The 11,069-nt window shown below is 49.3% G+C and overlaps 1 protein-coding gene across 2 annotated transcripts in view; it reads right to left on the bottom strand.

The window, feature by feature from the left end:
* Positions 1 to 3,025: 3,025 nt before the first annotated feature.
* Positions 3,026 to 11,069, bottom strand: part of PECAM1 (platelet and endothelial cell adhesion molecule 1) — a 56,515-nt gene continuing 48,471 nt past the window's right edge. For both annotated transcript variants that reach the window (XM_047706653.1, XM_047706654.1), the window contains 2 exons: positions 9,058 to 9,080; positions 3,026 to 4,055 (listed from right to left, as the gene is read on the bottom strand). In XM_047706653.1, coding sequence (XP_047562609.1) covers positions 4,026 to 4,055; positions 9,058 to 9,080 — 53 coding nt within the window. In that variant the 3' untranslated portion in view covers positions 3,026 to 4,025. The remainder of the gene's footprint in view (positions 4,056 to 9,057; positions 9,081 to 11,069) is intronic.

The raw sequence follows: 11,069 nt of genomic DNA, 5'->3' as shown, positions 1-11,069 counted from the left end.
ACGAAGGCTCTCTTTCTAACGCTGAAATCACCCTTTCTTTCTTTATTTTGAGCAAGGTGAGCCAAGTTCTTCTGGGGATATTGGACTTAAAACTGTCCACAAACTAGACTCTTTGAGAAAAAACAGGTTAACCGTGCTTTTGGTTTTGTTTTCTCTTCTTTCTTTTTTCTTTCTCTCTCTCTCTCTTTCTCTTTTCTATTTGTTCATTTGAGAGTGAGAGCAAGAGCACAAGCAGAGGGGAGACTTAGAGGGAGAGGGAGAAGCAGGCTCCCGCTGAGCAAGGAGTCCATCTGGGGTCTCCATTCCAGGACCCTCAGATCATGACCCACGCTGAAGGCAGATGCTTAACTGACTGAACCACCCAGGTGCCCCTCTTTTGGGGGTTTTAACAGACATCAAATCATATGGAGCATACAGGAGTTTTTAATTAATTTATAGTTCTTAACCTTGTTTTGGACCTTGTCTCTGAGAAACTGATAAAAGCTACGACTCTCTTCCAGAAAATTGCATCTTCTCACAACCTTTGCCCCGACTCTCAGGGTGGGTGTTCACAGCTGCCATATCCTACCCATCCATACCCATCCTGTGGGCCCCGACTGTGGAGACTCTCCTCAAATAGCCAGGCTTCCACTTCCCTGCAGTTCACTTTTTCATTTGAGCCACACAGGGCTGAGCAAGGGCAGAATCTGGTCTATGGCGGAAGATTTTCTCTTCAACATGCTAATGACACCCATGGAGGGTCTTAAAAACAACTGTGTTCAGGAGCTGAGTTCTGGTTGAGTAACCTTCAGAAGGCCTCTCCTGAAGACTCTCAAATATTGAGTCAGACCAGTGAGGTGCCCAGCAGAAATTTCAGAGGACAATGGTGGCTTTATGAAGAGGACTGATTGATTGATCCTCGGGCAGGAGAGGACCTGGGGCCAATAGACTGTCTTCCTGTTATTCCTTGAGGACACCATTCTCTCACTTGCCTCAGGGCCTCAGCATACTCTCCCCCTTTGTCAGCCATGTTCATCCCGCCTCTTCCACCCAGTACCCTCTACCTGTTCTCAGGTCTCTGGTTAGACCCAACTTCCTCTGGGACACTGTGGTTCCCTAAGGTCAGAGTGAGGAGCCCTTCCTCCGTGGCCCCATTGGCTCTAAATTCCTCCATTGCGGTCTTTGTCCCATCGTTGTAATCGGTGCTTTCCTCATCTGTATCTCTATTGGATTGTGTGTTCCAGGAAGAGCAGGAGCCAAGTGATTCTTATACTCTGGCCTATTTCCAACAGTGTCGGGAAAACAGAGCGTCACCGGGACAAAATAAATGAATAACTGGCTGGTTCAGAGCAGGCATTACTGGTATTTTCGACTTGATAATTCTTGGCGATGGTGGGCTGTCCTGGGCGTTGTGGGACATTCAGCGGCATCCCTGGCTTCGTCCCACCAGATGCCAGTGGCTCCCCCGACCCAGTTGTGACAAATAAACATGCCTCCAGACACTGCCCAGTGATCCTGGGAGGCAAAATCTCCCTGGTAGAAACACCACTGCTTTGATGGATGAATGCTGACCTTGGCGTCACCTTGCCCATCTTGCGTTTGTCAAGGGGTGAGAATACAGTTTATCAGTTAATGCTGATGGAGTGCTCAGTGTATGCTCCTGACATGGGCGGCTGATCTCTAGAGGATCCTCAGAAGAGGGGAAAAAATGCCACTATGCGTTTGCAGAGAGTGGTTAAGTCCTTTAATGGCCTATTACAACACGAGAGGGAGCTCTGAGTGCCGAGGATAACCAGGCTCTCCTGGAAAGGGTGACTGATGCTCTTCTTCAGGGAGGAGCTCTGGCTTAGACCCTTGGTTATGCCATCGGGTTAGGACAGCTGATCCAGGATCTTGGACTTAGATTTTTAGATACTGAATCTGCTATGAAAAATCCGTGTGTGTGTGTGTGTGTGTGTGTGTGTGTGTGTGTGTGTGTGTGGTTTCCCTCTCAGAAACACAGATAAGAGGGAGAAACAATTAAAAACTCACTTACGCTCCATAAATAAGTCATAAGCTATAGGATTGGATCGTCCCAGTTTCTACGGCAGTGGCCCTGGTGGGAGCAGGGACTGAGGAGCTGACACGTGGCTCTGGGCTTTCCCCAGATCATCAACACATCAACTGTCAGACTTTAAGTTCATTACAGATTGTCTCCTCCTTTGCCTCCAACCTGAGTCCATGACCCTGGAACCTGGGAAATTATAGGACATTTTTGTGAAACAACTTGGTGTGTGTGTACGTGCGTGTGTGCATGTGAGAGTCCATAGCTTTCATATTTTCAAAGGCGTCTAAACCCTCCAAATGTTAAGAACCATTAGTCCAATCTCCTCATTGTGGAGCTGAAGACCTGAGGCTCAAGGTTAAGAGGCTCTTTCACATTCCTGCGGCCGTCGCGTGGCAGAGCCAGGACACGCACTCCGTGGCTCCCTCTGCCTTTGCGCCCAGGAGGGTGATGCTGCGATTGGGACCCGGCCCTCGGGGCAGTGAGGTCTGGTCCGAGGCCAGTGAGGCTGGCTCATAGGGGTAGGAGGGTGCTTTGCCAGTACTGTTACCAAATAAAATAGGAGATGCCTAGTTAAATCTGAATCTCAGATAAATGAATACTTTTACTGTATAAGTACATCCCACATGTCATGGGGGATATACTTACACTTAAAAGATAGTCCGTTTACCTGAAATTCAAATTTAACCAAACATCCTGTTCTGGGTTTTTGTTGTTTTTGCTCAGTCTGGCAACCCCAACTGCCACGGACAGCCTGGCAGGCTTTGGCTTGGGAAGCAAACACCTGAGCACCAGCCAATGGGTATTAATGACTCAGTGATTGACACTTGGACTACCTCTGGCTCTGCTTTCGGCAAAGGCCAGAGGCTCTGGGCCCGTAGGAGACAACCGGCTGATAAGACCTGCTTGGTTCTTTGTGACTTCAGAAAGCCAGGAGTCTTCGAACACTACAGACATCTTATATGCGTGCTGCCTCTTAGAAGAGAACATTTCACAGGTCCGTGAAGAGTAAAGATCAAATTTATTTAATACAAAACCTTGCAGCTGTGTCACTGAGGCGGCTGGGGGAAATGGGTTCAGTTAGGTCTCTGCTCCCTAGTGAAATCCCACCACAAAATGGTCGCAGCTACTCGTCCACCCACTCAAGACACCATCAGAAACATCTTAAGACCTCAGGAGACCATTTCTTTAGCAAGGAATAAATTAAAAAAAAATTAGTAAGAAAAATATGTATTTCGTTTTTCTATTAAAAACAGTATCTGCTGTAGGCCAACATCCCCCTGTCTTGCTGCCTTCAGCATGGTAGAGGAAAAGAAAGAAAAGGTATAGAAAATCAGCTTAAGAACATCTGTGCTCGGTCCAGTGTCGTTTTCTATTTTATGCATTGCCCGGAATGAACCTGAGCTTCAAGTTGGCATCTCAAAGCGGACACTCCCAGACAGCTTTGGTTTCGCGTTTGTGGCAGGCGAGGTCACGGAGGGAACAGGGTGCCGCTGTCTGGTCGGTGCCATGGACCTTACAAGGAGCGAGGACTACCCAGAACCACAGGCCTTTGAAGGACCAAAGGCAAAGAGAAAAATTAGCCCCTAAGCCAGGCCATTCGCTAGGAAGTGATCGACAGCAAAACAAAAATGGTTTGTGTGTGTGAAGATACTTGGAAAAGTTCTTTATCTCTGTACGAGATAAAATATTCAAGTTTCAAAATATCCCAATAGGCTGTTGACCCTGAACGTCCTTCTGCTGCTCTCCACTCCTGAGGGTGCTCCAACTTGGTGAGAGGGGGGCTGGGTGGGAATTCACCAGCCCCTCTGGATCCCTCTGTGCCCCACATAAAGGTCTTAGGAGGGATGAAGAACTGGTGACTTGGCCTGAGGAACTGCTGTGTCCGGTGGGAGCAGGGCAGGATCATAAGGAAGCGCACAGAGCTCTTGGAATACGGGAATCATCTGCTCTTCTTGGAATGTGGGTGTCCCCCTGCGGAGGAGTGTCTGCTCCCGCAGTCCTAAGTTCCATCCAGCGAGCCTTCCGTTCTCTGCAGAGACAAGAGAGAAGAAGACGAGCTATGGTCACACCCTTCAGGACTGAAGATGTGCCTGGTGGAAAGAGATGCAAAACTCCAGACAGCCCTTCACAAAGGAGCTCCAAAGCTGTCTTCGGCAGGACCTCCACCCTGTGGGGCCGGCCCCGGGCCACACTTGCTCTTCCCTTCTGTCCTCGCCGGCTCTGTAAGCCTGCAGCCTGTCCTCCCTGGAGACACCGCACAGCAGAAGGTCTACCTGCTGTGTCAAGGACCCGCTGTGCCCCAGGGCTGTGTCTGGGGGTGTCATCCTTACCCACGGAGCAAGACTAGGACGGTTATGAGAGACCCAGCTTCTTGCTCTGGCCCTGCCTCTAGGTCTGTGGTTTTAGTTGAAAAGTTGAAGGGCTTCAACGAGGGTAAGGCTGAAGACATGATGCTGCTAAGGGAAAGAAGCCAGACACAAAAGGAACAAATAAGGGTTCCACTTCCACGAGGTACCCAGAGCAGTCAAACTGAGATGAAAAGGAAAACTCTGGTTTCCAGGGGCCCCTGGGCGGCTCAGTGGGTTAAAGTCTCTGCCTTCGGCTCAGGTCATGATCCCAAGATTCTGGGATCGAGCCCCGCATGCCGCTCTCTGCTCAGTGGGGAGCCTGCTTCCTCCCTCTCTCTCTGTCTGCCTCTCTGGCTACTTGTGATCTCTCTGTGTCAAGTAAATAAATAAAGTCTTTAAAAAACAAAACAAAAAACTCTGGTTTCCAGGGGAAATGGGGAGGTAGTGTTGAACAGGCAGACTCTTGGTTTGGAATGATGAGAAAGTTCTGTGGATGGAGGGTGGTCACGTCTGCACAGCCACGGGAATGTACTTCATGTCACCGAACTGGACACTTAAAAATGGCTAAAGTGGTCAATTTTTTTTTTTAAAGATTTTATTTATTTATTTGACAGAGAGAAATCACAAGTAGGCAGAGAGGCAGGCAGAGAGAGAGAGGAGGAAGCAGGCTTCCTGCCGAGCAGAAAGCCCGATGCGGGGCTCGAACCCAGGACCTGGGATCATGACCTGAGCCGAAGGCAGCGGCTTAACCCACTGAGCCACCCAGGCGCCCCTAAAGTGGTCAATTTTGTTGTGTATGTTTTGCATCACCAAGTTAAAAAAAAAAAAGATTCCATCTTGTGTTCGCTGATTGCTTTGTATGGGATTTTTGATACCTGCACATCCGCCAGGGACTGGACCCACCTCCGACCCTGTTATCTGTACTGAGGATGCACGAGTTTTATACCCTGCCCATCACGGCGGTGTGGCCCCGTGGAAGATTTCCCAGCGATCCACAGGAGCTCACTGGGGACTCACAGACGGACGGCATCATGGACAGAGCCTCCAAGGTGGGGCAGATTTGGACGAATGCATGTGGCAAGGGGGCGAGCGGATGGGGAGTGCTGCAGTAGAGGGGCCCTGGGCCCCAAAGGGCAGGCAGCAAAGGAAGCCCTGACTCTGGCCCCTCTGGGAGCAGAGGGCGCCCTGCCGCGGAGGGACCTCAGGGAGGCCAGTATTGGGGCAATTGTGAGGATTAGCCAGGTCTCAGGAACCCCGTGGCCAGGCTGGTGGGTTCTTGGAGCCGGGGGCTGAGGTCGAGTCCCCCTTTTGTTCTGGCCCTGCCACGTCAGAACAGGACACAGGTCCAAGGAGCTCCAGCTGGCGGGCCCAGGCTCTGCCTCCTCCTTTGCCAGCAGAGAGCCTGGCAAGCCGGCCAAGAGAGAGGTGTTGGCCCCAGGGGGCTGGAGGCCTGCCAGCTGTTGGCAGCTCCTTTCACTTCATTTCTTCCGCTTTGCCCACAGGGGTGACCCTGGTGTCCAGCCTTCCTGCAGGCCCCAGACCAAGCCCCTCCCTAGACGCCTCCATTCTCCTTCTCCAGGTGAGGCAAGGACTGCGGATGGAAAGGGCTGGGCCACCGGCCACCGGACCTTGAAGTAAAGGTTAACACGCTCACATCCCAGACCTGTCCGTCCTGGTGCTTCAGTCAGCGGCCAGCCGTCAGCCACCCAAGTACAGCCCTGAAATCGCCCTACTTCTGTCCAGAACATGGTGTGGATGCTCTCAAAGTTCATTTTGCTTCTAACACCTCTGGGATTTCTACTTCCTGCTTCTATAATGTGCCCCTTATAGAGCGATTGCAATAAACCAGGTCTGTGCTAGACCCTCATTTAATCCTTGCAATGGCCAGGTTGGGGGGGGGGGCGTGTCGTTTTTACCTCCAATTTACAGATGAAGAAACCAAGGACTCAAAAGGTTAAGAAATCTGCCCAAAGTGACATGGCTAGTGAATAGCTTATCAGGGAAAGGTTGGTTTGGTTTGGTTCTTAAGTCAAAGCCTCGCTTTGGTTGAATCCTGTGAAGAGGCATTTCAGGGCTAAGGGATGTAAATCCCCCATCCATACCTCATACTGCCAGAGTGATGAAAAGGACTTTATTTGTTTTTTTTTAAAGATTTTTAAAAATTTACTTGTTTGACAGAGAGAGAGAGAGAGAGAGGGAGAGAGAGAGATCACAAGTAGGCAGAGAGGCAGGCAGAGAGAGAGGGGGAAGCAGGCTCCCTGCTGAGCAGAGAGCCCGATGCAGGACTTGATTCCAGGACCCTGAGATCATGACCTGAGCCAAAGGCAGAGGCTTTAACCCACTGAGCCACCCAGGCGCCCCAGAAAAGGTCTTTAAAGAGATAACCAAGCCGCATTTATATGGGCGTTTGTAAAATATCTCATTTTGCCTTTAAGACCCTTTTAATTGGGTGGCTGGTAGTGTTTTTTGTTGGTCTCACCATCAACATTTTACAGATTGGGAAGCTTTGAGGAGGACAGGATCACCCCAAAGACGGCTGGAGGACTGGCCCTCGTAGTCCAGTTCCCACCACGGCCCAGGGGCCGGCCGGCTCCCCGGAGGGAAGGATGCCACTTGTGACGGGGAGCCGCCTTTTTGCAATAAGAAAGCCAGGCTGCTGCAAGATCCCGAGCCCCAGGAAGGTCCAGATTCACCCCTTCCGTTCAAGTACAAGGTGTTCTCTTTCTCGTTATCTGTCTGCCTGGGCCACAAACACAATTTATAAACAAGGCAAAAATGGCAGAGGAAAAATGAAGTCAGAATGTGCCATTGAAGCAAGTCGAACAATACTAAATTAGTATTTGGCTAAGTGGCTATCTCATTGTTAAGATATTTCCTCCAATGTGTTTTCAGAAGCAACGGCCATTAAACAACTGGGAATGATCGCCAGGTTTGATTTCAGGAAGGAAATCCCCTCCCATTTCCCTGCTGGGCAATTCAATTAATTTTCTCCTGACCCTCACCAGCTGATTATTAGCAAAACTATACCTGCTGCTTTTATAAACAAAATGCATTCGCTTAAAGATTTCAAATCTCTCTCCCAAGGGCTGGGCACCCCAGAGCTCCCCACAAAAGGCTTTATGGTTTGGGGTGGGGCAGGCTGGGTTGCCAGTGAGCTCTCAGGAGCATCCTGGGAGCAGACTGCAGGACCCACAGGCCAACTTCTGGGGGCAAGGAAAGTTCTATCTGTCCTGGAGTTCAGAGCCTTTGTCCAGAGAGACCTTTTGGATCAAAGACAAAGTAAATAAGTCGGTCCCGCAGATCCAGCAGACCTGCCTTGAATGGTGATGTCACTTCTTCAAGGAAGTCTGAAGATCCGACCTAGGTTCTAGTCCTGGCTGGCTGACCCGGGCCGGGCTGTTATGCCCATTCAGCCTTCAGTTTTCTCACCTATCAATTGGGCCCCCTGCCCTTCCAAAGCAAGTCTCTGGTTTCAGGAGTCTGGGTGGGTTTAAGCTGGAAAAAGACATTCATTTCATTCCCCTTTTCCTCAGATTGATAGCTTTCCTCCATGAAAAGAATGTCAGTGGTTTCCTGCCCAGCAAAGGCATAAGGAGTTCCCTATTTTATAAGAATTCAGACTCCAGCAAAACAAAGGAAGCCAGGGGGCCCATTGGAAGGTGACCAGCAATTTTGCATAGAGTTCTTCCCAGACCTTAAAGAAGCAGTTCCTTGTTTCTCAAGGTACTAGAGGCCCAGTGAGTTAACCCCCGCACTGCTGCGTAGTTGGTACGGAGGTCAGGAGTGGGAAGACAGGAGAAGACAGGTCTTGGCAAAATTTGAACTTGGATTTCTACATTTTTAAAAAACATTTCCATCTGCCAAGTAGCAGCTTCCTAAATCCTCAACTTCCTACAGGGTGAAACCTTGTACATAATGAGGCATTGGAATCCTTTGCATGTAAACCCTAACTGACCTCTTCCTAGCACTTCCTAGCACTTGCCCCCCACACCCTTTCTCCTCCCATTCTGAGCTGCTTGGCAACTATAGTGAGACTCATTCCTCACGGCCCATACCAACGACCCCTTCCTTGGGGAGGAGACCCCTAACCAGGCCAGTCTCTCTTCTGCATTTCCATAGCATCTGGTGAGTTATGATCCTCATCAGTGTTAACTTATCTAATTCCTTCATTGGGTCAAGGACCTTGAGATCAGAGGGCCTGGTGTATTGGGGTGACTGGCGTAGGTTCTCAGACTTCAAAGTTTAAATGAGCTGTTGGATCCTCTCCTCCTCAAGCAGACTCTCCCCCACCCCTACTCCCCAGTCTGCTTCACTTCCAAAACCTAAAGCTGGACTAGGAGGAAATGTGCACTCTACTCACGGGCAGCTAGGGCATGCCCTAGGTTCCCAGTCCTACGGTGATGGTGATGGATGGGGGTATCTCTTCACAGGATGGCTGAGATATAATGTTGGAACCTTGGGAGAGAGTATTTGAAACCACAGCAGGCCCAGAGCACCCTGTCAGCCAGATGACCAAGCCTTCCCTGTCCCAGGCTAGTTGTGACGTGTCTGGGGCTCCTGGTCTAAAACAGACAAGGCTGGTGTAGGGGTGTAATTAGTGGGAACACAGAATCTGGGTGAGTTTGGAAATATTACAGTGTTCACTGGACTATTTAAAAAAAAGTTAATGAAATGTGTACTTACAGAATATCTGTTTTCCATGAAATCTGCAAAACAAAGGATAACATGGAGGTGAGAAGATACAGAGTGCCTTAGGCTCCCTCCCCTCAAATCTCAGGAACTCCAAGGTCAAAGGAGGGGGGTGGGATGCAGAAGGAGAGGCCCAGAGCCATAGGCTTTCTAGGTCCTTAGCCAGATGGCTGGATGGCTCCTTTGCCCACAGACAGCTTCCTCTGGACCCTGTAGCCCCATGTGACAAGCACATAAAATCCTTGGCAACTCACTAGACCTTGAAAACAATTTAAAGATTTTCTTTGATATTTTTAAGTAATCTTTCCACCCATGGTGGGGCTTGAACATGACCTGAGATTAAGAGTCACACATTCCACTGAGTCAGACAGGTGCCCCGTAAGTAGGTTTTTGTTTGTTTGTTTTTTAAATTAGTACCACATGTTATTTCAGGAAAAAAAAAAAAAAACTGAAAACTACAGGGAAGTAAAAACTAGCAGATAAACATGATCTCTGGTTCTACTCTTCAAACCATGTTGACACTTTTGTCTTCCAGTGATTTTCTGCTCTCCAGAGGTTTTTTTTTCCCCCTGAGTTCTGATATATAATACAGGCCATTTCATAGCCTATCTTTCTTACATAACACGATTTCACGAACATTCTTGGCACCTTCTTAAACATAATTGGGAGTAGCTGCGTAATTATCATTAAATAGATGTGCACCTGTTTACTTATCCAGTTCTTTATTGTAAAAATTTAGGTTCTTTCCAAGTTTTCGCTATTTTAAATAATGTTGCCATATCCTCTTCGGGAATAAAGCTATTTCCATATTTCCTATAGTTTGTCCATTCCCAGGAGTGGGATCAAGGTATAAACATTGCCTATCGCTCTTGGGATACATGGCCCAAGGTCTGTCTCAACACCGTGTTCTTGCCAGAGTGCGGTGGGGGGAACCAGCAGCCCCGGCCGGGCTGCGGTGCTGAAGATGGGCCTGGCCAGATGTCAGGAAAATCAGAGTGAGGTAAAGAAAGGCAAAGGAGCGCAGGAGATATTATGGTGAGAGTGAGCCATGCCCGCCTATTAGTTAGAGATGGTTTTCACTACCACAAGCAAGAGAGGGCTGTGGTTTGCGCCTTTGGAAAGGATCAGGCCGCCCACTAATAGCAGTTTCTAAATGAACAGGGGCCCATATGGTTGGGGCCGATTCCCCAAACAACCCCCACGGACACAAACCTGGAGACAGAGAAACTATGGCGACTTCCTGTCTGGGGAAGGGAGGAGATGTGGGGATGGGGGATGGTTGCCATTCCTGAAGGTGGCAGAGGTAATGGCGGGAAGGTCATCACCCACCCCCTCCGAGTCCTCAGTGTCATAGACAGTCATGCTCCAAGAGGCCTCAGTTTCTGCTCTGCTGTCCAACCTTGAACCCAGAGTCTGGGGAAGTCTCAGGGCCCACCTGTCACAACGGGAGTCACAACCCTTCTGTTTCTTTCTCTAATTTAAAAATATCCTGTTTCCAAAAGTCCACTTCCCCCTTCAACCCTGTCTTATCACAGCTCTATTGTGCGTCCCCTTGAGAGGGAACAGGGCCAGAAGTTCCTAAGGGGCCCCTTTCTGTCCTGGCTGGGCCAGAGGCAGACGTCGACAGCCAAATGGATGAATCAGCCTGACCGCGAAGTCAAGCCATTGTATAAACTTCCACGCATTGAGTGAGGCCTGGGCAGTACTCCCACCTCCAACCCAAACCTGACCTGGAAGGACCCAAAGGACCCCATGCTTCCCACTCCCCCTTAGCCCCAGTGGCTCTGCAATCAGACACAAGAAAGAAAGAGTCTTAGGCTGTTTCTTAAAGCAATATGAATATAAAATACTAAAACTTCAGATATGCTGGTAAATACTGAAGGAACTCTAGGTTTATGCACACTTGTAGTTTCTGCTTCTTTTCAGTAATAGAGCAATCACCACAAAAAGAAAATCTGGTGCGGGCACCTGGGTGGCTTAGTCAGTTAAGCTAAGTGTCTGCCTTC

This window comes from Lutra lutra, chromosome 16, assembly GCF_902655055.1.
Source record: "Lutra lutra chromosome 16, mLutLut1.2, whole genome shotgun sequence".
Classification (NCBI taxonomy): Eukaryota; Metazoa; Chordata; class Mammalia; order Carnivora; family Mustelidae; genus Lutra; species Lutra lutra.
Note: the sequence above shows the minus strand (reverse complement) of the source record. Positions and strands in the feature narration are given on the sequence as shown.